General features: G+C 35.1%; 1 protein-coding gene across 2 annotated transcripts in view; it reads left to right on the top strand.

The window, feature by feature from the left end:
* Window positions 1-24845, top strand: part of TAFA3 (TAFA chemokine like family member 3) — a 99807-nt gene extending 74962 nt beyond the window's left edge. For both annotated transcript variants that reach the window (XM_026713045.2, XM_087929321.1), the window contains exons 4-6: window positions 7248-7397; window positions 16717-16841; window positions 22906-24845. In XM_026713045.2, coding sequence (XP_026568830.1) covers window positions 7248-7397; window positions 16717-16841; window positions 22906-22917 — 287 coding nt within the window. In that variant the 3' untranslated portion in view covers window positions 22918-24845. The remainder of the gene's footprint in view (window positions 1-7247; window positions 7398-16716; window positions 16842-22905) is intronic.
* The last annotated feature ends 1733 nt before the right edge of the window (window positions 24846-26578 follow it).

Below are 26578 nucleotides of genomic sequence, written 5' to 3'. Positions count from 1 at the left end.
AGTGAGAACCCTGCCGCTGCATCAGGCTGCCGAGCAGTCAGCCTAGGGCACCCATTGGTAGTCCAGGAAACTAAGTAGTTTAAAGTACTTATTATTTTATCAAGCTGGAGCTGAATGCTCGCTGTGGTTTCTGCGACCAAGAAACATTGCTGAGCCAAAAGTTTTGTAAGGGTGGGCTCATTTAAGGATTGGTTGGGGGCTGTAGTTTTAGATAAGCCTTTGTTCTCAACTCGGGGGGCGATGCCCTCAACCATCAGAAGATTGTGACAACCAGCAGCAGCCAGACAAAAGGGAGCAGGAGCTTTCAAACCGAGAGGCCGAGCTAAAACAAAGTCCTCAATCTTGGATTGCTTCAGAGAAGGTTGAGGAACCGGGTCAGTGAGAGATCTGCTCCTTTTCCTTGTCTTCATTACATCAAGTAGCACAATAAAGGAGGAGCTGTGTAATATAGCAGAGTCTAGTCAGTGAAACAAGTCCTTAATCCAAAGGAAAAGGAATCGGGAGTAGAGAAGAAACGAGTCCTAATGCAAACAGTGGCAGAGCTCCTCACAAGTATACCAAGGATCCTGCCCTTCTGACAAAGCAGGGTACATGGGTAAATAAAAATGATAAAATAATAAAAATAGTGGATAAAATAGACTAAATTAGATAAGAGAAATCACATCAAAGCTAGGCATTGCTAGACTTCCAGCTGAAGGAGTAAAATGTGTAGAACAACAACAACAAAGAAGCAGCAGCAAGGCCCTCCTATAGCTGAGGCCCAGCTCTGGCTTTTTGTATAAATTCAGCTAAACCATAGCTGAAATATAACTAAAACTGGATTAGTAATCACACTGCAAAAATTTCAAAAATGTAAAGGGTTTAAAAATAAATAAAAAATTTGAAGAATAAGATATGATAGAAAAATAGTCTTAAAAGCAGGTAATAATTAGAATAGGCTAATTTAATCTTAGTTAAGCAGAGAGCCTGCTTGCCTGCTGCTCCAGGGAAGCTTCCTTCCAGGTCAGCTTCCTTGTTGCTTGTATCCTTACGATTTATATTGACTGTTTCCTAGTATGATTTGATTGCTTATTGTACCCTATGACTATTATTAAGTGTTGTACCTTATGATTCTTGACAAATGTATCTTTTATTTTATGTACACTGAGAGCATATGTACCAAGACAATGCACCTTGGGTGTCCAATCACACTTGGCCAATAAAGAATTCTATTGTATTCTATTCTAAAAATGGTTTGGAATATTTATAAGATTGGAGAAGTTGGTCACAGTTTTACAGAAAGTTTGAAACAGTGCCTGGTTTGTTAAAATATCTTTTAAAACATTGTGATTTTTTTGGAAGCCTTATTTCCAATTAACATCATATTTCAAATCCACATTTTAAATTTTTATTGAATGAATTGATCATTTGCACATGTAGTGTTTTAAACACTACATGTGATGACCCGGGGCATGGCACAAAGGCAACACAGTCAAATAAGCAAGAAATGTCCCTTTAATACCTCCAACTTTGCCTGGGTCTTCCTCTGAATTCCCTCTCCCTTGCTCTATCTCTCCCCTGCTCTGCCCAACCAGCCTTTGCCCTTCCCCAGTTTCTTCCACAATCAATGGAGCTACACTCCCACTCCCTGTCAGCTGCTCGGTCTACCCCTCCGAATCAGATTCCGACAGGGGAATGATACTACATAATACAAGCAGAAAACTCTATTTAGTAGTTGATACACGTTGATTTAAACATAGTGTTTTTTCAATATCTGGTATGCATTTAACATTTATAAGTTTCATATTCTGCATAATACTTGCAAAAGTATATTTAGTTGATAAATTAGATACATTTTTAATCTTTAGACTACATGTAGCTATAGATAACCTTTCTGCAACTTCTGAAACACCCCAGACTAGAGATGTTTCACCAAAATGTTACACCTTTTTTTAATAGAAGAAAGGTTTGGGGAGTTTAGACATGCAAAATAAATGTCCTAAATCTTGTCATAGATTAAGGAACATATTTTCCTCCTTATTAAATGTTACCTCTATCTTCCCCAACAAAAGAACTGAGTTGATTTTTCTCATTTCTGAAGTGGTTTTGGAACATATAACCTCTAAAGGGCTGTAGCCATGCCCAGATTGTTTTATTTAACAAATGCAGTATTAGTATTTTTCCTAAAACTAATAGAAATTCTGAGAATAAAGAGCTAAAGAATTTCATCAGCAAAATAAATATCAAATAACAAAGGACATTTTCAAGAACATTATGAAATGATTAGAAAAACATGTTGCAGTCCTCCCAGGACTAAACAGTTTATTCTCCCAATTAAAGACTGGCTTTCAAATGCTTCTGAATGTGAATCAGAAATTATCTGAACTTGGAAAAATAATTATGGTAGGTAAGGTTTTATCTGTGAAGTGCTTAGATGTATAGAAGTTAACTGCACATATTCATTTTTCTACATATAGCCCTAAATAGTCTGAAATTTGGAATCTAGAAATGTTGCATTCGAGTCCAATAATATTTTCATTAATACTCTAAGGCCCATTGTCTCTTCCTGCCTATAGTTAGATACATGTTGAATAAATATATAAGTATAATACTTTTGACCTGAGGTTACAGATCACACACAAAATGTACACAGATGCGCTCATAGGAGAAGACTGCAAAAATCACATACTGAGGGACAGAGTGTGTGTAAGATAACTTTCAAGGATGATAATTCTGGAAAGAACAGTCAAAATGATTCAAAAATAGAGGGGGTTTTGAGAAAAGGGACATTGACCAAATTTGCTTATCATCTGAATAATGGTCCCCAATATTCCAAAGGAAACTCTGAGGATTTTTCCAATGTCTATAGTAATGAGATGGGGAAATTGGCACACTTATCTTCTTCTGTGATCAGCCAGTGGGCAGCAGAAAATAAAGAAAGAAAAGAGGTTGGAAGATTTGTATAATCACTCCTGGTGAGAAGCTGAGCAATTGCCTGGTTATAGCTCTAATATCAAGCTACCAGGTGCATAAAAGGAATTTTCTTTGTACCAATCCCACAGTACTATAGAATCTCCTTCATTAACAGTTTATCTCAAGGTTGCTGTGATAGCATATTACTATATCTTTTAAGTATTGAAGAGTATCCTCAAGGAGTCAGGGTAACACTCTAAGGTCTGAGTTAATCAAAAACCTTTCTAGGTAGGGAAAGGAGGGAGGGAGGCAGGGAAGAAGGAAAGAATGAAGGTTTTTGCCAGCCTCCCAGAAGGAAACTCAATGGGGAAGCCAGCAGGAAGGTCGAAGTCACTTCTAGTCCTACTGCCTTTTTTGCCCACTATTGGTTGTTTAATGACATACTTCTCAGCTATTAAGTGAATTACATTAATAACCAGCTGAGAAGACAAACATAAGAAAACCTATATTGGAGCAGATCAAAACTTACCCAGTCCAGTATTCTGTTTCCATAATGTAACACAAAATATTCAATGGAAACCTACCACTAGTAGCCACTGATATCTTCCACAATTTCAATTCCCCTGAAAATGTGCATCTTCGTGAATATTTGCAAAGTCTTATAATTGTAAATGTCATAGGATTTTGCAGTCTTTTGGACCTTATCTGTCCGATGTAACTGTAGAAGTAGGGGTGGGGTATAAAAAAAATCAGGAAGATTTGTACAATGAAAAACTTGGCCATTTTAAAATATGTGTGATGCGTATATGTGTGGTGTGTGATAAAGAGTTTTTGTGCCCCTTATCTTGAGTTATTTTTAAATTCCCCTGGTGCATGTCTTTGCTGGTTGCCATGGTATAGCAATCCAGTCCATATTGTAGTGAGATGGGAGGCCATATAAAATTGTTTTAATAAACAAATAAATCCAGGTGCTTTCCTCCAATTTGCCAAGATCCCATGTTATTAGCTTTTATCAGATTTTGGTTAATTTTTAAAATTAGCATGGGAATTTGGAACTCTTAAAGTTTGAGAACTTGGGATAACATTTTCTAGCTTCCAATTTAATTGTGCTCTACTGTATGTTTAATACTTCCCTCGATTTGACTCAAACTCCAATAATTTAGCTTTGCTGGATTATCTGTTTGATGGATAGATATATTGTACTTGTTTTTGCTCATAGGCCATAACACAGAGAACCAGACCATAAATCGACCATCTAACATAAAATACAACATGTAAGTTTGCGTAACATAAACCTTCAGGTAGAAAATTTGCAAAAGGCAATCACATGTCTCCAGAATGCTGCTATTTACCATCTCCCTCACACAGTGACTCTGGGCAGTATTCAAATAAAAATCTTAATGAGAAAAGATGCTGAAATTATGTATAAAAAACTTTGGGTCAAATATAAGATGTAGTAAAGAATTGAAAAGATGCAGATAAAATTTATGTCAAAAATTTTATTAGATATTCCAAGTTATCAATTAGTGATACAATTTTAGTGTAAAACTTTTTAAAATAGACAATTACATATTTTTGTTCTAAAAAGCCCACTTCTTGATCACATCATTTATATTCTGACTAGACTTAAAATATACTTGACTAAAAAAAAGAATGAGTTATGTTGTCATAGAATACTATATGCACAAGCCTTCTGGACTGATGTAAATGGTTGTGATTTGAAATATATAAAAAGCTTATTAAAGGAAACACTGTTTTCTACTATTGCATTCTAAGGGAAGACACAGCAGTGTTTATAGATATGTTAACAGACTGGCTTGAGATGCATGGTGTTTAAAGCTCTGTTTTTTATTAAGGCTAGTTGTTAAACAGTAATTATTCCTTCATAGGACATTCTTTTGAAATTGCTGATATTTCCAGTGATCAATACTAAGAAATCAATTTACTAGCCTATATATTATAAGTTATATTTTAGTGAGAGCTTATGAGTTTTAAGTAAAACTGAAAAAAGCTAGAATTCCAGTATATATTCTCAAGGCAATATCTGAAATCTAATTCATGGAAAATATTTCTAGTCACTTTATTTAAAAACATTTAAGTCTGCTGCAGTGTCCTGACTTCCATATATTGAACAACAGCTAGATACCTATTATGTACAAACAATAACTTTATGAATTGACGATTTGTTCTTTTTGTCAAAAGCGTTCTATTAAATTCCTTTTCAGCATTTATACAATAATCAATCAAATCCAAGAGGTGATTACTTATTCAGATTATATTCAAAAATATTCTTGGTGGCTTCTTTATCGACTGCATCTAAACTTTATGTCCTTTTTGCATATTGAAAACTTCCATTAAAACTGAATTACTAAAGAATTTAAAGACAAAGGGAGAGAGAGGCAGTGTGTCAAATTTATAGTCAGGAATATTATTACCAAACATTTGCAGGATAGATAATTGTGTGATTATTAAGGGCAGAAATGATGGTTCATTAGTAGAAAATGTCCATGAAATATCAATAAATATACATAAATGGAAGTGGTAATAATGCAGAAATATACATAGGCTCTGAGCCCAGGGCTTTTCTTACTCTCTGGGTACAAATAATTTTAATTCTGCTTCCATCTCTTTAGGAGACTGATCTTCAGTATCTTTTCTTAGAAAAAACTTCTATAAAATGCAAGATTTACTTCTTGATATATATGCATATAACAGTAGTAAAAATTGGTGATGATAAATCCTGAGCTCAGAAAGTGTTCCTGGACTTCGATCCCTTTCTTATGCATGGGAAGGATATTGAAGGACATTAAAGAAATTAATTCAATACCTGTGGCTTTGTTCATTACCTTATTTACAAATTTAAAGATATTGAGGAAAATATCAAGGAGGCTTTTTATCTTTGGAATTCTTTAAAAAAATTCCAAAGATAATTCCAGGGAAATTAATCATTTAATTATTTATGTCATTCTTGTGAACGTTCCTACAGTTAGAATCATGTCTGCAACTTATGAACCTCCCAGCAAAACACTCCTTTAAAGTGCCTCTGTAAAGAGCCACACACCACTCTTTTGGGCCAACTAAGTGGCCATTATGCTTCATTTCTTATGATATGCAAAGTTAAGCAAATTCTCTTATATTACATTATTAATAGCAAAAAGGAAAAGAGTCATCAACATTTAACAAATACAAAGTGTTTTGACTACAATTCTCAAAAACATTCTTGAGTTTTATTTTCCTGATAATCATATGTAAATTAAAGAAGAAACAATCAATTAATTTGATAAATAAACATAATATATCAGCTGACTCAAACCTAGTTACAGAAGGGAAATGGAATGCAGTATTATAAAATGTAACTTTATTAGTTTCAGAGCACTTTGTTACTTGCTGGAATAACAGAAAAATATATAAAAAGCTTAGACTCTTGGATTAAATTGTATCTCATCTATAAATCTTTTTGATTATGGTTTCTAGGAAAGGCAAATACACTTCCACATGAAATCCTGGATCCCAAGTTGGTAATCATGTTCAAAAATGATAAATTTTAGACACTAGTATAGAAGGAGAAAAAAGCAATGACAGGAAAGGGAAATCTACAAAATTATTAAATTGAAATTGATCTAGAAATCAGCTTCAGCTGACCTCAATTTGATGTCCATTACTTCCATTGTCATGACATGTAGTTTTTCTTTGGATTTGGAATGGTTTTGGTTCAGTGAAGATTCTAAAAGCAGTGAAGTTATAAGTAATTCTATAGCAGCCTTTCTATCAGGAAATTTCTCTAGATTATTTGGGAATAGCAATTCTGACAAGTTGCAGTTTCAACACATCTGAAAGGCTACAGGTTGGGGAAACTTAATGTACAAAGCAAGTTTATCTGGATATTGCTGTCTAAAAGTGTTTATGACAAGAACATGCCACCAATGTAATTTTTCAGTTTGGAATGTTTTGACAAGGAACCTTTTTATGGAATCAACATTAGCCAATGCTAATGACTTTATAATGAGTATACCATTGAATTTGCCCATGAACACAGTTAATTGAATCTGTTGTTTTAGATACAGCTGGTGTTTTGGAATCAGCTGAGTCTTAACTGACTAATCACAATTTCTGAATGGTAACCTTTGATTTTTTTTCCCCAAATGCATGTCTTCTTGCTGATATTTGGCTGCTGAAAAATTGTATTTTTTTCATCAGCTTTTATTTAATGTATTTAGCAAAGATTTTTAAAAAACTGCTAAGCTTTTTGATCTACTTTGAGGTTGTTCCTTGATTTATTTTATTCTGTATATAGAATATTATATGTCTTTCTACTCCTTAAACATAGATGTACGGTATACTTTCCTTCTTTGCAGTGCATATAGAACCTGGTACGTGTGAAGTCATTGCTGCCCACAGATGCTGTAATAAGAATAAGATTGAAGAGCGCTCCCAAACAGTGAAATGTTCCTGCTTTCCAGGTCAGGTGGCTGGGACAACACATGCTGCTCCTTCATGTGTAGATGGTAAGTGTAAAGGTGTCTGCTGTGTGAATGCTTGGACACGGCTATAGCTAGATCAAAAGATGGATTTATAGCTCTAGAGCCTGTGAGTCTAGATAGCTGTGGTTGCTGGGAAATTTATATCAAATGTGATCCTATAGTTTAATAATATCAGCTATTCAAACTATGTTATTTGGTATTCTGTGTTTTGTAAGTAACAGGACTGTATATGCTTTTGATTCGAAGGCAGAAGAATGCTTTAGAGCACATGGGAGCAGACTAAACTTCCCGTCTAGCATGTTTTAAACCAAAAGCAACAATACCAAGAAATGACAGCTTCTTTAAATAGTTATAGGCAGCTACTACATGAGTGCCTCTGCATGATCAGAGCATTTGCCTTGGTTTTAGGTTTAAAGCATTTCATAGCCTTCACCAGTTAGTTCTTATTAGGAAATGCCCAGAAGTACAAATTATTATTAACAGCTAATAAAAGTTATATTGAAAGACTAACTTAATGGTGTACTTTGAATACAAATAAACATTTAGTTGTGCTCAAAGTGTCAATGAATTGCAACCATGATTAGCCAATTTGAATAAGGAAGGCTGATGTTTCTACATCTCAGTCCTGCTTTTGAATTTGTACAGCATCACAGTATCTGTCTGGGTAAGCTAAGATTTGAAAAGCACTATAGTTTAGTGGTAAGCCAAATGCTTATTCAGTGTCATTGGTTCAATTTCTGGAATCTCCAAATAGGATTAAGGAAGCCTTGCAAGCATTTCTTCAGTATGGATCAGTCTTGCAGCTAGTAAAGTGGACTGCTACTTTAGTATCATAAACCAGATTAACACAGATTTTATAGGACTGATTGACTGAAAATATCTGCAGATCAGCAGATTGGAGAAGTAACAATAAGCTAGATGGGGTAATAGTCTGACCGTTCTCCAAGTGGAGGCTAGGGAACTTAGCTAAGACTCTGGGCATAACTGAATGTTCTTCAATTACTATTTTTAGAGAAGAAAAATTGTCAAGTACTCCAAAATCTGCTGCTTTTTACTGCACAATTGGATTCATTTCTTTAAGCTTTTCTGATTTCTATGCTTTTTTTTTTACTTTATAATGAAAATGATGATACAATCAGAAGCAAAGTTTGAAGATGGATTAGTAAAACTTGAGAAAATAGACATGCTGTCCCCATAAATAGACATCCAGTATTATGTTTTGTTACAGTCCCAAACTCATTCATCCTCAACAGTTTTGTAATAGGAACCGAGCCTGGCAGAATATGACTGGCCCTGTGACTTCAAGTCTCAGTTGAGATGTGACCTAAGACTGCATGCACTGTCCACACATGGGAAAGTTCCTGAAGTTTCTCAACAGTTTCCATCTGTTTTCTTCTTTTGCAACAGCTAACAACCTTCATTCAAGCACGCATTTTCAATCTTTTTTAGGGAAACTTCACAGATTAATTCTGTTATAACCAATTAACTGGTCTGCAATCTTTCAGGCTGATTGTAGAACCCTTCTAGGTAACCTGTAATATTTATTACTTAGATAGCCAAAATGTGAAATTAATTGAATCTTGCCAAAATAAATATCGTAGCTCACAACTAATAAAATTTTGTATTGAAGAGATATACTCTTATTAGTTTCCTATTCTTCCTAGAAATTTGTGGCCATCAACATCTTGCCACTACTGGAAACGAAATCTGATGTGGAATAAAAATATACAAAACAGGCCAGGAAACCTAGGCCAGTCACATCGCCTTCCTCAATAGTATAGATACAATGGTATGTTATCAACTGCTTAGTATTTTTAAAAGGAAATTGGTACAGTAAATACTGTAGTCAATTTGCTATTTTAAGTGATGTTCTGTCTCTCTCCTGGGAAAAGAAGGATCTGCTTTGCTAAGAGATTTAGGACATAGGACACCAAGATATATTTAATGGAAGAGATGAACTACAGAAAAAAAATTGGTACCTTTTTTGTATGCATGTGATATTTCATAATTGTATAGTATTGTAGGTATTAAGCTGTGCATCAATTATTTAACTGGTTTTAGCAAAACAGTGACTCTCCCACTTATTCAGAAAAATTGACTATAGATTTTTCTTTCTATAAAGAGCTTTTCCATTGAAACTATAACTATTACCCAGTTTTGACTTCAGAAGCCAATATTTTCCATGCAATTGTGTCTTATTTTAACCTAGAAAGGGATTTGTTTAAATATCAACATTTCCTTTTTTCCCTCATGTTGAAAGGTCAGTTTAGCTATAATATGTCAGATTCCCTCTCCCTGAAATCTACTTAAAAAAGTAGGAAAACTTGTTACTGTAAAGTAGGCGTAACACATAGGAATGAAAGCATGCAATCTAATCACCTGTGCAAACTGCTAAAAAAAAAACCCTCAGCCCATCTATATTTTATTGAATAGTGTCATTTGGGATCTATTTGAAATGGCTCAAAGCCTCTGCTGGTACATTATTGATTGGCTTGGCAGCTTGGTTGGTGCAAATGGATTTATATGTGATGCCAAGAAACTACTTAAAAAACATAGGATACTATTCCCCTGAAAGACTAGCATCTCTTAGCAGCTTTGGAAAAGTGCTTCAGTTATGTGAACAAAGCATTTCCCTAAAATTACCATTGAGATTTCATTGAAATCATCATGCAGGTAAGAGTTTCCAGTCAAACATATAGTTCTTAAAATCATTTTGCCATTCCTTAGCAATTAAAGTTCAAAGAAAAAAGAGAAATGAAAAGGGAAAAAGAAATGTGAATGTCAGAATAGAATAGAATAGAATAGAATAGGTTATTTTCTTATTATTTGAGTTATTGTAAAGTTATGAGAAATTCAGAAACATTCTACTTGAAAATAGAAGTTCTTGAGATTATATGGAAGGGTACTTATGGATGGTTAGTAGTTTTATATAGGTAGTCCTTGACTTACGACTACAATTGAGCCCCAATTTTCTGTTGTTAACTAAGACATCGTTCAGGGAGTTTTACCCCATTTTATGTCCTTTCTTGCCACAGTTGTTAAGTGAATCACTGCAGTTGATAATCACTGCAGTAACACAGTTATTAAGTGAATGTGGCTTTCCCATTGACTTTGGTGGCCAGAAGGTCACAAAATAGGGTCAGTGACCCTGAGCCACAGCAATGGTCATAAATAGGAACCAATTGCCAAGCATCTGAATTTTAGTCACATGATGATAGGGATGCTTCAAAGGTTGTAGCGATGAAAAATGCTCATAAGTCGTTTTTTTCAGTGCTGTTGTAACTTTGAACGGTCACTAAATGAACTGTTGTAAGTTGAGCACTACCTGTATAGGGCATATGTACCAGGCATAAGCAATATATGCTAATAGAAGAATGACAGAATGGATGAATAGATGCTGGGCTTCTGGCAAGCTTAAATGGCTGCTAAATGCATGCTATTTATTCTGTTGCCCTGGTGACTTCAACAATAATATGTATCTATAAGCACTAACAGAGAACAAGAATCCAAGAATGAAAAATGAATGAACTGACTATACTTTTAAAAAAAGGAGTGCAAAAAGAGAAACTAGAATGGAATAGAAAACTCTAGGTTGTTAAAAACATTCCTGCCTTCAGCTTTATCAGTGGACATACGTTTAGACTTCTATTTCTTTATGGAAATGAAGAAGACAATTTTTTAAAAAATTGTAAATACAATTATAAATATTTTATATAACCCCTTCCATTTCTTTATTAAAGGAATTTTAGGTTCTTTTTGTAATCAAAATTCAGTTGTACTTCCAGCATTAAAGGTTGAAGATTTTTAGAAGTTACTGACAGTTTATTTATTTGACCTTTACTGACATGATCAATTTCAGGTTAATCTCTAATCAAAATTCAGGTTTTCTTATGCTAATAGGGATATTAATACTTTAAAATAACATTTGAAATTATTACAAGAGGAAACTGAATTCTCTAAAACTAGAAAGCCAGTTTTAGTTCAGTTTAGTTTAGTTTAGTTTATTGTCATTGCACCTTGTACAATGAAATTAAATACCATTAAATTCATACAGTTAAAGCAAATGTAACATTTTAGTCCAGATGCTTTAGTGACATCCTAGATTCTTGTCTTACCGTCAATGCTGAAATATGTTTTGGACAATTCTAAAACTGTAGTATCTTTTTCAGACAATTAAGTTATTGTGAGGACAGATGTTAGTTATTTGCAAGAACTTTAAAATGAAGCATTAGAATTCTCTGTATTTAAAAAAAAAATCAGTGGTGAAGAGTTTCAATTGGGTATGTTTCTTATTATCTTAAGAAGATAATAATTCAGCAATAAATGTTTTCATCTTTACTGACACCTTGCAAAACGTTCTAATAGGGTTGGCTGTCGACATTATTATGTTAGAAGTTTGAAATGTTGGAAGGCTGTGATGTCCAGGGACAAAGGGCACAAAATGAAAAGCAATGGAGAGACATTCTTGATTGATTTCTAAATGGTTCTGCTGCTCTTTCTGGACAAAAATCTATTATGTAACAAAGGTGTCATAATAATATCATTCCCTTTTTAAAAAAATAAATACGTTAAATAAAAATTATTTTAAGGTATTATTTTTCACAAGGGACTTTAGACCATCATTAATTGCTTTGCCAATTTATGAGGACAGCTTTTAATCATAAGTGAAAAAAACACTGTAAATCACTAGTGAGGAAATAGCTATATAATAACTGGGTTCCCACTCAGATATTTCTCATATTGCTCCTGTATCTGCCCCTTACAGTGGATAAATCTATTGTGATATCTTCTCTTTACTTTTTATGTCACGTAATGGTGCAGCACTACCTTGCTTTCATTGGAAACCGTGATTTTTAGGCTTATGCAGTTCTCCCTTCTGATTATTGCAACAAGAAAGAGTCATATTTAAACTTGTCCAAACAGAGAACAATGGTTAACTTAAACTATGTTGGAGAAAACAAATTATGCTTTATGAATCAGACTGGTTAACAAACAATCAAATACGCTAAACAGACTTCCTCCATTTCAGACCTAATGACAGATTCTGCTTAATTTGAATGAAGTGGTAAAACTGATTGCATAGAAGAGGAAACAGGCAGCCTGAGGCTCGCTGTTTTGTGCTCAGGAGGGCAGCACACCATGCAACATTGCTTGCTTATTTGTCACTTTTCTGTATTCTCAGCTTCTGCACTGCAGCTGCATTACCATCATATAGGAGGGAGCTGACAGGCAAAGAGAAATCAGTGTGTTGCTGGCATGTCAACAAAGTCAGACAGAGATCCTTTTGCCTGTGTCTAGTTTACCAGGCCTAAAAGCTTATGGAGGCAAAAGCCCTGAGAAAAACAGAGAACCTCGAGGTTCCAAATCCCAGCTGTAGTTAATCTTTCATGACAGCTTGTTCTTGATCAGTTGTCATTAACATGTCTTGGACTTTTGAAGCTGTCCCAAAGCAGCAAGGTACTAATAAAAGAATACATACTTTGCAACCAACGTTGATGTGCTGTGTGCTTCCTGTCAATGTCTATCAATCCTTATTCTTTCTTTAAGGATAAGGCCCTGGTTTTGCAGAATATGAGTGGTAACCCTTCCAGTTTTGATCATGTTTCCCCCCCAATTCTGGGTAACTGTGGGCTTGCATTCATATTATTCCAGTGTTACCTGTATGACCACATGTAAAGTTTTCTGTAGAAAGCATAACTAATCAATATATATTTTAAAGTTTCCTTCCTGGATACTTGCTCCAACCAGCATTGTATATTGTGGGTGATGGAATTATGATGCAAACTTAAAAGCATTTCCCACTCTATCTACTCTATCTTTTCTTCACTTGTTGCTTCCTAAAGATTAAGACCTAGCCAGGTCTATTATAGCCAGAACTATTGTAATGCCATTTAGCATGGCAGAATATTGGCATAAAAATTCCTGCCATAATGACCAAATTCTGTTTTGCTTTAGTAATGAAATCAGTGAATGGTTCTGTTGTTATTGTATTAATGTGAGACACATTAAGGAAAGTGATTGATAGTTGCCTCTAGTTCATTTTCCCCCACCAAATGTCACATGCAAGTAGAAAAACCACAAATGTCTGTCTTTAACTTGCATTGGGGCAAGGCTGGATGAATATTGGTAAGTGCTTTGAATGATGGGTTAAGTTGCTTGATTTAATGGGTGGCAGGCAGAAAGGTATAACATGTCAGTTACCAGACTTCTGAACATAGTATTCTTTTGGAGTAATACTAAGTCTTATCTAAAAATAGCCCAGCTGATGGGTCACAGAAGCTGAGGAGGGTGCTGTGAAGTATAAAAGAGTTCTCTAAATGCTTCTGCTTGGCACCTTCCCTACTCCCTGCCTTAATCTAGGTCTCATCTGCTTTCTAAAGTGGCTTGCCTATCTCTCAGAAAGAGCTGGAACTTCCTATCTCTCCCCCTCTCCTATGCAGAAACAGTGAAAATCCTGTAATTTTACACAGATCAATGCAGAATACAAATCAACCTTCTGAACAGGATACACATTTGCAGCAAAGGAAAGAATAATAAGACAGCTTCTTAAACACAAGTCTAGCAATGTTTTAAAAGAGTGCAAAACCCATCTGTGTAAGGAATCTGCAAAAAGTATGTGTAGAAACTTTGTTTTACATATTTTTTTTTTCACTTTTAAAATAAGTATTTTGTCATGCTACAATTTGTGACTCTCCTTTTCTGGATTCTCAGTTTAGTCATGGGGAAAAAAGCTGGAATTCCCAATGTCATTTCTGGGGTTCAATTGTTTTTTTCTTTCCCATCTACCTCTTTTTGTTGCTAATTTCTACATATTTTTCTCTACCTGAATGGAAGGTTGATGGCAACTCAACATAGTGTCACAGCAATGTGTATTTGGACAATGAATTGATGAAACCATCTCAGGCAATGAAATATAAAAATTAAAGAACTTAATTTTTAAGTGTTGGCCATGTGTCGGTGTGACTAGGGGTGGAAGGGAGGTGGCTTTAGACCTGAGCTGATGGCAGACAGATAGAAACAAAGCAACACACACACACACACACACACACACATGCAGTTAACAAATATAGTGCTGTTTATTGGTATTCGTGTCTAATTCAAAATGCATTTACAATATTTTTAGTGAATAAACCAATTTTGAAATTATTCAAAGTAAAGCAACCAGAATTCCACTTACACAAGAACCAATAAGCAACCTGTTCCAGACCAATCAGGAACCAGTACGCTTGGTGTTCCTTCAAAATGGACCAGTTGAAAAAGGAACCAAACAAAAATCAGTTTGCCAGCATCAAATATAGGAAGCCATTCACTTCATTTCTGTTGCGTATGAGATGCCAAGAGATACCTCACTAATCAGCTCACTCTGCCTCTGAAGAATGCCAGCCACAGCTGTTGGTGAAACACAGAACACAAAAGAAAACGAGCCCATGGTTTTTCAGCTTGAAAGTTCACCATTGTTTCAGTTTTAAGGAATTTAAGAATCAGACATCACAAAGAAATGTTGACCTTGACAGTTGCATATAACATTTTTCTGTTTCAGGGCAGTTTAACTTTCCACAGGGACCCATTCTGAAAAGTTTGCTTAGGGTCTAGAGATTTTTGTTAGCCCTTGTGTATATGTGTGGTTAAATTCACATAGATATATTACACATGCTCTAGATTTTGAATGTATATTTGTTCTTTGTTAACTTGCATACAATTAATCATAATTGCATGATAGTGTTTTTGAGAAAAGAGGAAGGGAAAGGCAGAATTGTCTCTAAAATGGAATAAAGGACAATTTACAAATGGGCCTCCCAAATTTTAGCATTCTGACACTATCACTTTCAAAGGTATTGAATGAGATATTACTTGTTTGCAACTTGCCTCCAAGAATAAGCATATGTTAGCTGCCACTAAGAACTGTTCAGTGCTACACCAGAACTGAAAATAGCAAAAGGAGAAAGCAAGAAAATAAACTACAATTTATGGATGGCAGTACTTATGGCAAAGAAGATGATGGCAAGTAAAATTAGTGGGAAAAAACATTGGATTTTCTAGAGAAACTAGTTAACTTCCTTTTAAAAAATGAAAAGGTATTACTGTATAAGATGCTAAGGGTTTGAATATTTGAGTAGAAGGATTCGCTTTGCTGTTTAACACTTCCTGGATAAAAAACATCTCTTTTTCTATCTATGAATTTTAAAAAATCACAAGCAAAAATGCCTTGGGCTTTTAATCTCTAAAAAGATTCCCCCCGTGGTAATAAAGCCAATTGATAAGGCTTTGACTGAGAAAATTTAAATTTCAAAATTTAAGTTTTGGCTGCTCAACTTCTTAAGCTTCCAGAGTTACTGTTGTTTTAATTACAATTGTCAAGATATTCTTCTATTCTTTCGCAGTGTAATTTTTTGTTTAATATTCATTCATCAAATAAAACCTTTTCCCCAAGTATGTATTATATAGAAGACTGTTTTCATTATTTGCAGTGTGCTTATAATAGGAAGTTATAATTAATTTTAGTGATGATTTTTTTTAAATGCATGCTTGTGTTTCTATAAAGCTCCCTTGTTTTATTGCTCATCCTTTCATCATCTGTTTATAAAAAGTAACCATATAGCTTTTTAATTTAAAAGAAAGGTGTATAGGTTATATTTCAGTGATAAGAATGCAGACTCTGAATGTAGGAAGTCTAGGTTGATGTCCATCATCTTCACAGAATTGGAGTGGACCATTTTGGCTATCAAATCCCATCTTCAGTTCTATGCAAAATGGCAGCTGGAAATATTCTTTAAAAATGTCTGTCTTGCCTTTGCTTGCTGAATAATTGGTGCAACCACAGAAAATAATCTTGGATTTGTTTGATCAGTGGCTGAACTTTGCGTAGGACAGTTTTGTTCAAGCATGTTTGTGTGTATTCATGTAAGTGTGAAAATATCTCAAAAAATTAGAATGGCTTTCCTTGTAACTGTATTATGTTATTATTTTTTAACACAATTTCTTCCTTCCTTAGCTGTGTTTCATGGTAGAATTTGGATGATAAGAATTTTTGTCTCAGTTCCTATTTCAAAAATAATAAATAAATAAATCTGTATATATCAGTTCAATACTTCTGATTTACACTTACCACATATAGTCATTTACATCTAATAGGATATTGATTTGAACTTCCATCTACAGCCAATCTGGAGCTGCAATGATAACATCTGAGAATGTGTTGAGTGCTTCTTACGGTGCATTGTGTAATGTATCATTACTTTGAGATCTTTTGAGTTCACTGGAAGTATACATTTGAGTTAAGAAAAAGTACAGCATGAATCTAATGAAGCTAATATTTTTAACAGCATCCGTTGTTTTCTCATAGCATCCATAGTGCTTCAGAAGTGGTGGTGCCAAATGCAGCCATGTCTAGAAGGAGAGGAGTGTAAAGTACTACCAGATTTGTCTGGATGGAGTTGCAGTACCGGAAACAAAGTAAAGACAACTAAGGTAGGTCTTAACTGAATAAATGAAACCTCAGTGAATGAGTGATAAGGCTCACATTTTGGCCAAACTACACCATTTTGGTAATGTGATGTTTAAAAATCAAATGACTAGATAGATTGCTGAATGAGAATTGCAGCAATAGCTTTATTGCATAGTACAGATGGGCTAAGAACACCAAACATTACTGCTGTCTGATGGCTTGGAGATGCCACCTTACTCATCAGCCATTGTCCAAGCCAACCATCCTATGATTCTTACTAAAAATAGTTTACACAACCATGTTGAGAGAAAGGAAAAAAAAACACAGTGGGGAGCAATGTAAGCAAAGGATAAGAGGCTTTTTTGGGTTGATTGTTCCATTGGCACTATCAAAATATCCTTGTTCTTGTGTTTAGCTTTTTATTGGTAAGTTGCTACTATTGGGCCTGGCTATGAAGGATTGTTGCGGTTGGTGCAGTGGCAGGAGGTAAAAATATAAAAGAATGTAAGAAGTCTCGTGACAGGCAAGCAATGAAACTCCATAGCTGATAGGATGATTAATTATATGGAGAAAGGACGGTAATCACTTATTTTCCAACCCACCCATCTTTAAGCATATATTATCATTTTTGTAGCTATTAGACATTCAATTATTTTATGAAGAATTTGACCTTAAGTGTGTGTTGAATATCTTGATGTAGTATGAATAGTACATTTTAGTAAAATTCTGTGGATATTTGCACAGACAATCAAAAGCTGAATAATAAAATAAGGGGAAAAAAATAAGTTGTTGGCAAAATTATAAGAAAGGTTCAACAACAAATCTTACCAAACATTTCCCAAATTTGGTCCGTTCAGAAAGCTTAAATATGTTTTCCTTGATAATAGAAAATATTTTTTCTCTATTGAAAATCACTTAGTTCAGGTATTTTTTCCCATCTGTCTTCCTATTATTTCAGAGAAGAGTGACAAAATCAGAAGTGACAAGTGTAGTGCTGATAATAAAAGATCAGTTGTCTAGTTAAAAGAAGCATCATCCAGCTGATAGAAATTGATTTGCAGTTCTAATGGCTATTTAGAAGGAGCGTCTCTGACTCGGAGCATATGAGGTTCACTCAGTATTCCAATGAAGTTCCTAGATAGATGCTGCATCTGTAAGATTTTTGCCCAGGAGCAGGTTTTCCATTCTTTTCCTCTCAATCCAGCCAAACAGTTTCTATCCTGTCACAGCTCCTCCTGTTGGAGCAATCATCTGTGACAGAGAACTACATGATTATTATTTTCATGGCTTGCTGAATACTCTGAAGAACAAGGTATAATTAAAATTTTATCAAACTCATTAGTAATTACATGTATGTCATGGTTAATCAGTTGCATAATTTTGTAATCATTGTTCATATAGTGGAGTGTAATTATTCTTCAAGCTTTGCCTGCTTTGTGTGTCCATTTCCTTTACACACAAACATCCCCAAAGAATTGCTCTGTGAAACGGCAGAGTGTTTTCTTTCTTATCTTTTGCTCTGCTGATAACATACACACACTGAAATGCTTTCTAAAAACTGAGTATCAGAGTAGATCCCATTGACTCAGGTAATCATGATGATTAAAACTACTATCTTTGCTCCATCAACCTTGATTTATCTGTTACCCATTTTTATATTTAATTTTACATTTTTTAGTGTTAGTGTTGTATGTGTGTTCACTTTCAGTGGTGGTATGCTACCAGTTCAGCTCAGTTCGGCCGAACCAGTAGTAAAAAAAACCCTTCAACGATCAGCTGAAACGAGGAAAAAAAGCCTCAGATGATCAGCTAAGAGGAGAAAGAAGAGAAAAGTGCAGGATTGATCTTCCCACCCGCCCCTGTGCTTTTCTCTTCTTTCTCCTCTCAGCTGATTGGCGCTGCAGGCTTCAGCTGGTGTGTGGAAAGCTGCGCACACATATTAGGTGCGCGTGTGCACGATCACCAAACCAGTAATGGAATAGGTAGGATCCCACTGCTGTTCATTTTGGTTCTGAAGGTACTATTCTGAAAATAGAAATTTTATCCTATGGTCATCTTTGCCAGGCCTCTTCCCTACACAGGGAAGAATTTGCACTTCTTCGTGGCATTTTCCTGAAGTGTTTTGAATGAAACATTCTAATTTATTCTAAACATTCTAACACTTTTCTAATGTTCTGATTCATCCCCCACTAGTTCTGTTCTTTTATACTATTTTAATGGCCTTGGAGCAATCTTTCAGAACAATTGCTGAAAATTGGTGAGTGGTTTCCTCAGTTTTGAAGTGGGAAAGATACAGAATTGTGGCGTATTTCCAAATCTCCAAAACCCCAAGGAAAAAAAGATGAATCTTTAAGCTTTACTTCTACCCACTTCACATTATCAACGTATCCAGCATGGACACGTCATCTCTAAAAAAATTATAAAAGTGAAATCCTATCTACCAAAAAATTCATTCTGCCTCTAGGTCACAAGATTAGTTACAACCACTGGAAACAACAGACTGTAGCTGAGTCTTTATTAATTGGGGCATCCCATTCATAGCTGGCAGAGATGATTGGGCTTTGGAGCATGCTTTCAAAGAAATTGCTGAAGTGAGGGAACAACAGAGAACCTGATACCCTCCTAGGGTAAGAAAGAAGTGCCAAGTAATGAGCAACCCGAGGAAATCAGATAAGAATTCACCCAGGCTTGGATGCAAAACACAGCAGTCCCTCTGCTCATTTGGACTAATTGACACACTGAGTATCCTCACCTGTTCACAGAGAACTGTTTCCTATTTTTAAATCAACCATAGTGTCACTGCATTTATGCTCAGATGTATGAGGAATATAGAAATAATCATTCCCTTATTTCCCGAATACAGGTGACTTCTCAAATATTCAAGAGCACCACTTCTATCTAGAAAACAGATTCTGTCTTTGTTGCTCATATCACTAGTATGTGACTTCATAGCTCTCAGCCTGCTATGTTTATTTTATAATTTGTCTTTCTCTGATCCTTCAATTTTTGCATTAAAGCAAATTGTCCCCTTGTTTGTTCTGTCTTTGAAATATGAGATAAAGCTGCCACAGTTACTGGCCAGACATATAAATAATATACATATAATCCCACAATAACTATGGTTCTCTACTGTGTACACATGAATCGAAGGAGTTTTTTTTCCCTGTGATGCTCTTAGTTAGCTATTTTGCAGTAGATTTGCTAAATTGTTCTTGTGAATATATCTCTTATTTGGCATGCACATATGGCCAGGGAGAGAATTTAAATCATAATATTTAAATGTATCCACAATTCTCATGGCTGTCTTGACAGAAATCTCCAGGTTTCCAGTGAAATAGGTGAGAAAGGCCTTTGTAATGGATAAATGAGGTATGGAATATCTGAAGTCTCTACAGTCATTCACAGATATTATATAACCTGACATAGTGCTCAGGCTTCATGGATATATTTGTTATAAAGGGAATGAGTAAGACTGGAGTTAAGTAACAGGTATCCAAACATGTTTTGCATAGCAGGTTAAAATTTGAAGCAACTGACTTTTACAGGCGTTTAGTAACCACTAATTCAGCAACTGTTCAAACTTGCAACTACAAGTGGTAATTACAGAGTCCTCGAAACTCCAGTCATCAGAATAATGGCATGGTACCCGGGATGGTGATTTGTAACATTCCCTATCACCTTCCCACAAGCAACTTCCATGAAGAAGCTGGCAGGAAGTTCGAAGTCATGATCATGTCAGGCCCTTGATTAATGATTGTAATTGGAGACTGCTAGACCTGCCATTCTAAATGACACATTTTTCCCAGATTGGGAAATTTGAGTCTCAATAATTGTTGTTAAATTAGGACATTTTTAATGCTGAATCAAAAGATTTGGGACATAGCAGCTGAAAGAAACTTGGGGTGGCTTAGCCACACCGAACATGCTTTGTTGCATTGGTGATTTCTAGAGGCATGTGTTGGCTCTTCCTCATGTTGTCCACAAATATCGACACCGGATAAGATGGCCAGCCGTGCTATTCTAGCATCTTGGCATTGGCTTTTGTGGTTTTCTGAAAAATTGGAACAAATGTTTACCTCAGCTTTACTATCTGATATAGAAAGGATGGGTTCTTAAAATCATGGTGACAAATACATAAATAAATTTGGCTTATTTTTAAATAATAATGAAGTCATTATTTAAGGTAGCACAATACCTGCATATTTCTGGCTTTTACTTTGTTGACTCATCTGAAGTTGTAGCTGGTGAGGACTCTCTTTATTCACATTGCCATTTGAGCCACCTATGTTGTTCCCTACATTGAAAGCGCTGGCAGTGTTTGTTTCTCAGTAACAATAGAAGTGGCAGCTCATGGAGCTGATTCAGTCCCAGAACTGTGCTTCTGCTTTTTTTTATCAGGCTCTTTGCCTTAGTGGTAGAAAAATTGTTTTTTCCCCAAATACAAGTTGACTAGGCTGGCCAAGCTAGGCCAGTTGAGTAAGAGAGGCAGACATAACAGGATAATAGTAGACAGCATTATCATTACTCCCTCCCATGATAACATAGCTGTTATAATTAGTTTCTTTGTGTTGGGAGTTGGGAAGAAGCAAGAGTTTCTGCAGCTCAGGAGTCTTCCATTTTAGGAGTTAATTTTTTCCCTTCGAGTCAGTACTTCCTCAATCACTGAAGTCTGATTATAAGAACTAGCTTGAATAAGAGGAGCTTGTCCTATGGAGGGCATATTCTCTATAACTCTCTGAAGCTTCCACCCATGTCAGACTTAACACTAAGGTACATTGATATGGACTAATTATTGTAATAATTGGACATGTGGAATCATAGAGGTGGAAACACTGAATTTCACCTAATTCATTAGCATCATACCAAGCAAAGCTTCTATTTCTTGGACTTTAATCACCCTTGTTAAATGCATATGCATTTCTATTAAAATATTTTGAGAGGCTTGCATGCCCCTGGTTTTCTTTTCAGACTGAAAAATGTTAATGTACCTATGCCAGAGGAATTTTAATTTTTTAAAAAATCCCTTCCACTTTAACAGGTCACTTAACATAATCTTAAAAAGGTCACTTAATATAATCTTAAAATTTGAAGCCTGGAAATGCTTGAGGGCATTAAATTATAAGAAATGTTAATATTTAAGCATTTTGGAATAAATTCCGTGGCCCCCATATAAATTTCATACGTGCTCTTTTGCAATGGATTGTTCCTTTTTTTTTTTTGGTTGAGTCTTTTGATTCATGGGATTCTGATGGACAATTTAAAGCTGTTGAGTTGTCTTTTATTGCTTCTCTTTGTGACTGTGCATGTAATTAAAGACATTCCTTGTGTGCATAAGAGAGCAGCCACCACTAAACTATGCTGTTTGTGCATACTGCAGTGTTTGTTTTCATTTGGAAGATGATAGGGATGGGTTCACACAACATGCCAACTTGCTTAACAATCACAAATATATATGGGCTGACAAATACAACTCACTAATCACATAATAAATGGGCTGGTGTTAAAATACTTTAAATCAGAAACAAGTAATATTATCACTTGTATGTTACATAAAAACTATATAAAGGAACAAATTAATGTAGCAACTCATCTGACTCACATCAATCTTTGGTCTTAGTCCAGTAACAGTTGCTGACTTAAAAATCTATTTTTCCATTTTAATATTGGCCTGGAACAATGTGTTGTCTTTTTTTTTAGTTTTGCTTCCGGAGCACTGATTCATAATGGAGCTAAATGGCTCTTCAGATTTGACAAAATGTGTCTCTGACCACTCAGGCATTCATATGAAAAGTAGCTCTTTCCCCAGGATTATGTATCTGCACTTGGTAATTTCAGTCCAATTGTAGACAGAGATACATTTGGTTTAATAAAGTGCTGACAGATATTCCACATGTGCCCGTGTTAAGTTTCAAAGCACCTTTTCTCCTTTGATTCCAAAGTGCTACACAGCCTTAATTCATTAACAAACTGAACTTTAGTATTATGTAGCACTTAATTGGCAAAGAATATAGATATATGGGAATATAAATCCACACCAAGATGTTAAGGTGCAGAGGTCTCTTTGATACATTCTATTCTGTTTTACAGGTCACACGATAGGTCTTGGAAGAACCACTGTTATCAGATGTCATCTTCATTGATATGGCCAGCGTTCCAAAAATGGCACAATACGGCTTTTGTTCAGGTGCAAGATTCTTCTTGTATGCTCTGCAGAGTTGGAAATATGAGGACTTCCTTGGTATAGGATATAATGCATTTGAGGTATAGGATGGCTACTTTTTATGGGCACTTTATTAATCTTACTCAAGTACATCTGCCTAGGGAATGGTGCTGCAGTCTGTTTCCTTTTGCAAGAACAATACCAAGGATTAGAGAACAGGGGTGGTATTCCTGTCTCGGCAGATATCTTGGAAATTTTTCCTTGTTTTTGAAAATAAAATATTGCATCAGCTACTGATTAAGTAAGTGCAGCCTCAAAGGTATTTAACAATCAATTGCTACCAATTCTACAATTCTGGGTCTTGAATGAGGTTACAACTCCCTTTTGTTCCATATTTTTTATTCCATCTCATGGATATACCTATGAGGAGAGGCGGGGGAGAGAGAGAGAGAAACATTTCTTCCCTTTCTGTTCAGTCAACTATTCTTCATTGCATAGTCTGTAAATGGCCCTAAAGGGGAGAAAAATCTTTCTTTCCTTTTAGCTATTTTTTTTTTGTCTCGAAGCTTGCTGTGTTGATTGCTAAAAGAATTGGAGACTTTAATGGATGATTCAACATAAAATTAGGACATTTACAAATTATTTTTCAGTCAAAATTTTGTTGGTTTCACAGATAACAGGCTTTGAAAATTTGGGTCCAAGAAATCAAACTCTAATCTTTCAACAACAAAAAAAACATCAAGCAGTTGTTCTAATATTTCTCAAGATAGCAGACCAGATTCTTTGCCAAGGTTATGGGAGGATCTACAAGAGAGATAGAAGTTTCAAAAACCTTGAAGAAAGAAATATCTTCTATTTGATTCCCACAAAAGATATTCTCCCTGACCATTTTTTCACCTAGTTCAGCATTTACTTTAATAGGGTTTATTATAGTTTTAAGTCTTTAAAGTTATAAGGATAATTTGTTGGGGAAATTCTATTAAAAACCTGAGAACAAGGAAAGTATTGTCTTTCACTTTGCTGTGTTGTGCTTGGTTGAGTTTAAATTTTATTTGGATACTGGAATTAGTTTAATTACAACTTAGTATTAAATAAATACTTGTAAAGGACAACTGTAATGAGTACAAATCCCTCTCAGGGGCAAATTATTGTTTTTAATAATATATTCTTTATTAAAATAATGCTGAAATCCCTAGTTATTTTACTCCTATTTGTAATAGGGGATGAAGGAGCATCCACTTGACTTTGGTTTATTAAGACAAAGTTTTAGATAGATTTTTTTTGCTAAGGCAAATCAAAGACATAGAACAGTGCTGTCTATGGCAAAATTAATGTCATGTTTTGGTAATCTGGCTTCCGAATGGAAAACTATATTTAAGGTCCATATAACATTTCATAGCAAATGGAAAATTAGTTATGAGGGTGTAGACATGTTCTTTTAACACAACTCATTATTAATTTTTCTTGTTAAGTATTGAAATACAATTCCATTTTATGAACATCTGTAAAAATGTTCCATATCTGTATCCTATTATGGCTACCTTGATTCCTGACATTCTGTTGATATAATATAGGAATGAGGCTGCAAGTATATAAATTGCAAAGTAATATCCAAAGTCAATATCTAATTCCAACTAATTTTGATGGATTGGAGTATCCAGGAAGAATGTAGTGGGCAAGCAGATGCACCTTCCAAACTCCGCCTTGCCCTGACATGTTTTGGAGTGGCCTTGCCTCCATGCTGTGACTGTATGAATCCCTCAACTTTGTTATCTCAACGTTTTTGTAACAGACTATGTTTTACTTGCTTCAAATGCTGTGTAAATACCAGACTGTGAAATATTAAAGTTCGTTTTAATCTCTGCAAGGCGATTCATTTGGTTTTTATTTTTTTCAACCCAATGGAAAATTAGACAGAGCTTTTGTAAGGCAAGTTTGGATTCCTACCAGGAAACTAAAAAGAATGGGACCAAAATGCCTGGGACAAGCTAGCAAGAAAAAAGATCATGTTAAAAAATGGGCATCATCAGGCAAGGGCTGAGAAGGGAAAAAAATCTAGAAAATATCTCATAGCAAATTCAAATGGGACAGAGAGGTGAACATTCAGTTTGGAGTATTGTCAATTGCTCCATTTGTAAGCATCCCTCCAGCTTCCCTATCATATCACCTAAGGCAGAATATATGCAGTTTTCCTCATGTTTCTCACTACACACATACACATAGGATCCACAGAGACAACATGTACCTGCCTACCTCAATTAGGCTGTCTTCATCTGTTTTGCTGTCCCACACATAGAAACAATGCATGCATTACCCTGAGGAGACACAAACACACATACACAGCCATATCAGCCCTTATTAGGCCTTTACAGGCACGAACACAAGCAAACAAACAAAAGTACATTACTTGGTTACCTAAAGAAAACATAGATGCCTCATATGGTTAAGCTCATAAAGAGACTGTAAAAAAATTCAAGACTTACATTCTATATGCTTGCCTTCTTTGTTTTAATTATGAGATTCCTTTGGGTAAAGTGGGAGGAAAAGGTAAATTTTGAAGACATATAGAGAAATGAAAAAAGTGAGCACATGGAGATGAGAAAAAAGGAAATTGAGTAGCGTAGTAAAGTGGTTGGACTGGCATAGGAAAGACCCAAGTTGAAAACTATCTCTCAGTCAGTGAAGCTTAGTAGCTGATGTTGGGCCAGTCACTCTCAATCCAATTTACCACAACCACAGGGTGAAGAAAATGAGAGACCCCTTCAAACCCTGCACAAAAAGCAAGTAGAAATCAAATGAATAAACAATAGTTTTGCTCTTTATACAATGGTATAATAGTATGTATTAAAAAGCCTAAGGATAATTGTAAATTGTATAACTATATAATTGTATGATTGTAAAAAGCTTAAGGATATAACCCATTTCCCTAGGTATGAAACTGCACTGATCTGTTTATTTTGAATAACTGTATCTTGTAACTTTTCTCTTACAAGACTCAATCCAATTGATTGTAAGCGTAGTCCGCAAGGATAGAAAGATTTTATATGGCCCAATAGGTCTTCTACCACCATGTGTTTGTGCATGTGTACATCTGTGCTTTTAAATTTAGTTGTATTGCTAGCAAAGAAGAAACTAAATTATTAGAGCTATGGTAAAATAATAAAGGACAAATTTCTTTGTAGATGGCTAAGTGCATAAAAGTTCTTATATATTGAGAATCAGAAAATATAGGCATCTGTAAAACCTTAAATTAGGACATTTACAAATTATTTTTCAGTCAAAATTTTGTTGGTTTCACAGATAACAGGCTTTGAAAATTTGGGTCCAAGAAATCAAACTCTAATCTTTCAACAACAAAAAAAACATCAAGCAGTTGTTCTAATATTTCTCAAGATAGCAGACCAGATTCTTTGCCAAGGGAGCAAAGAATGGGAGGATCTACAAGAGAGATAGAAGTTTCAAAAACCTTGAAGAAATAAATATCTTCTATTTGATTCCCACAAAAGATATTCTCCCTGACCATTAAAATGAAGCTAGTTTCAGATTACAACCTCTAATTCTGCCCTTTTAGTTTTCCAAATTACAGGTAGTCCTCAACAT

Source organism: Pseudonaja textilis, chromosome 3 (genome assembly GCF_049901715.1).
Source record: "Pseudonaja textilis isolate UNSWEBS1 chromosome 3, rPseTex1.2, whole genome shotgun sequence".
NCBI classification, from domain to species: Eukaryota; Metazoa; Chordata; class Lepidosauria; order Squamata; family Elapidae; genus Pseudonaja; species Pseudonaja textilis.
This window is presented reverse-complemented; position numbering and strand designations above follow the sequence as displayed.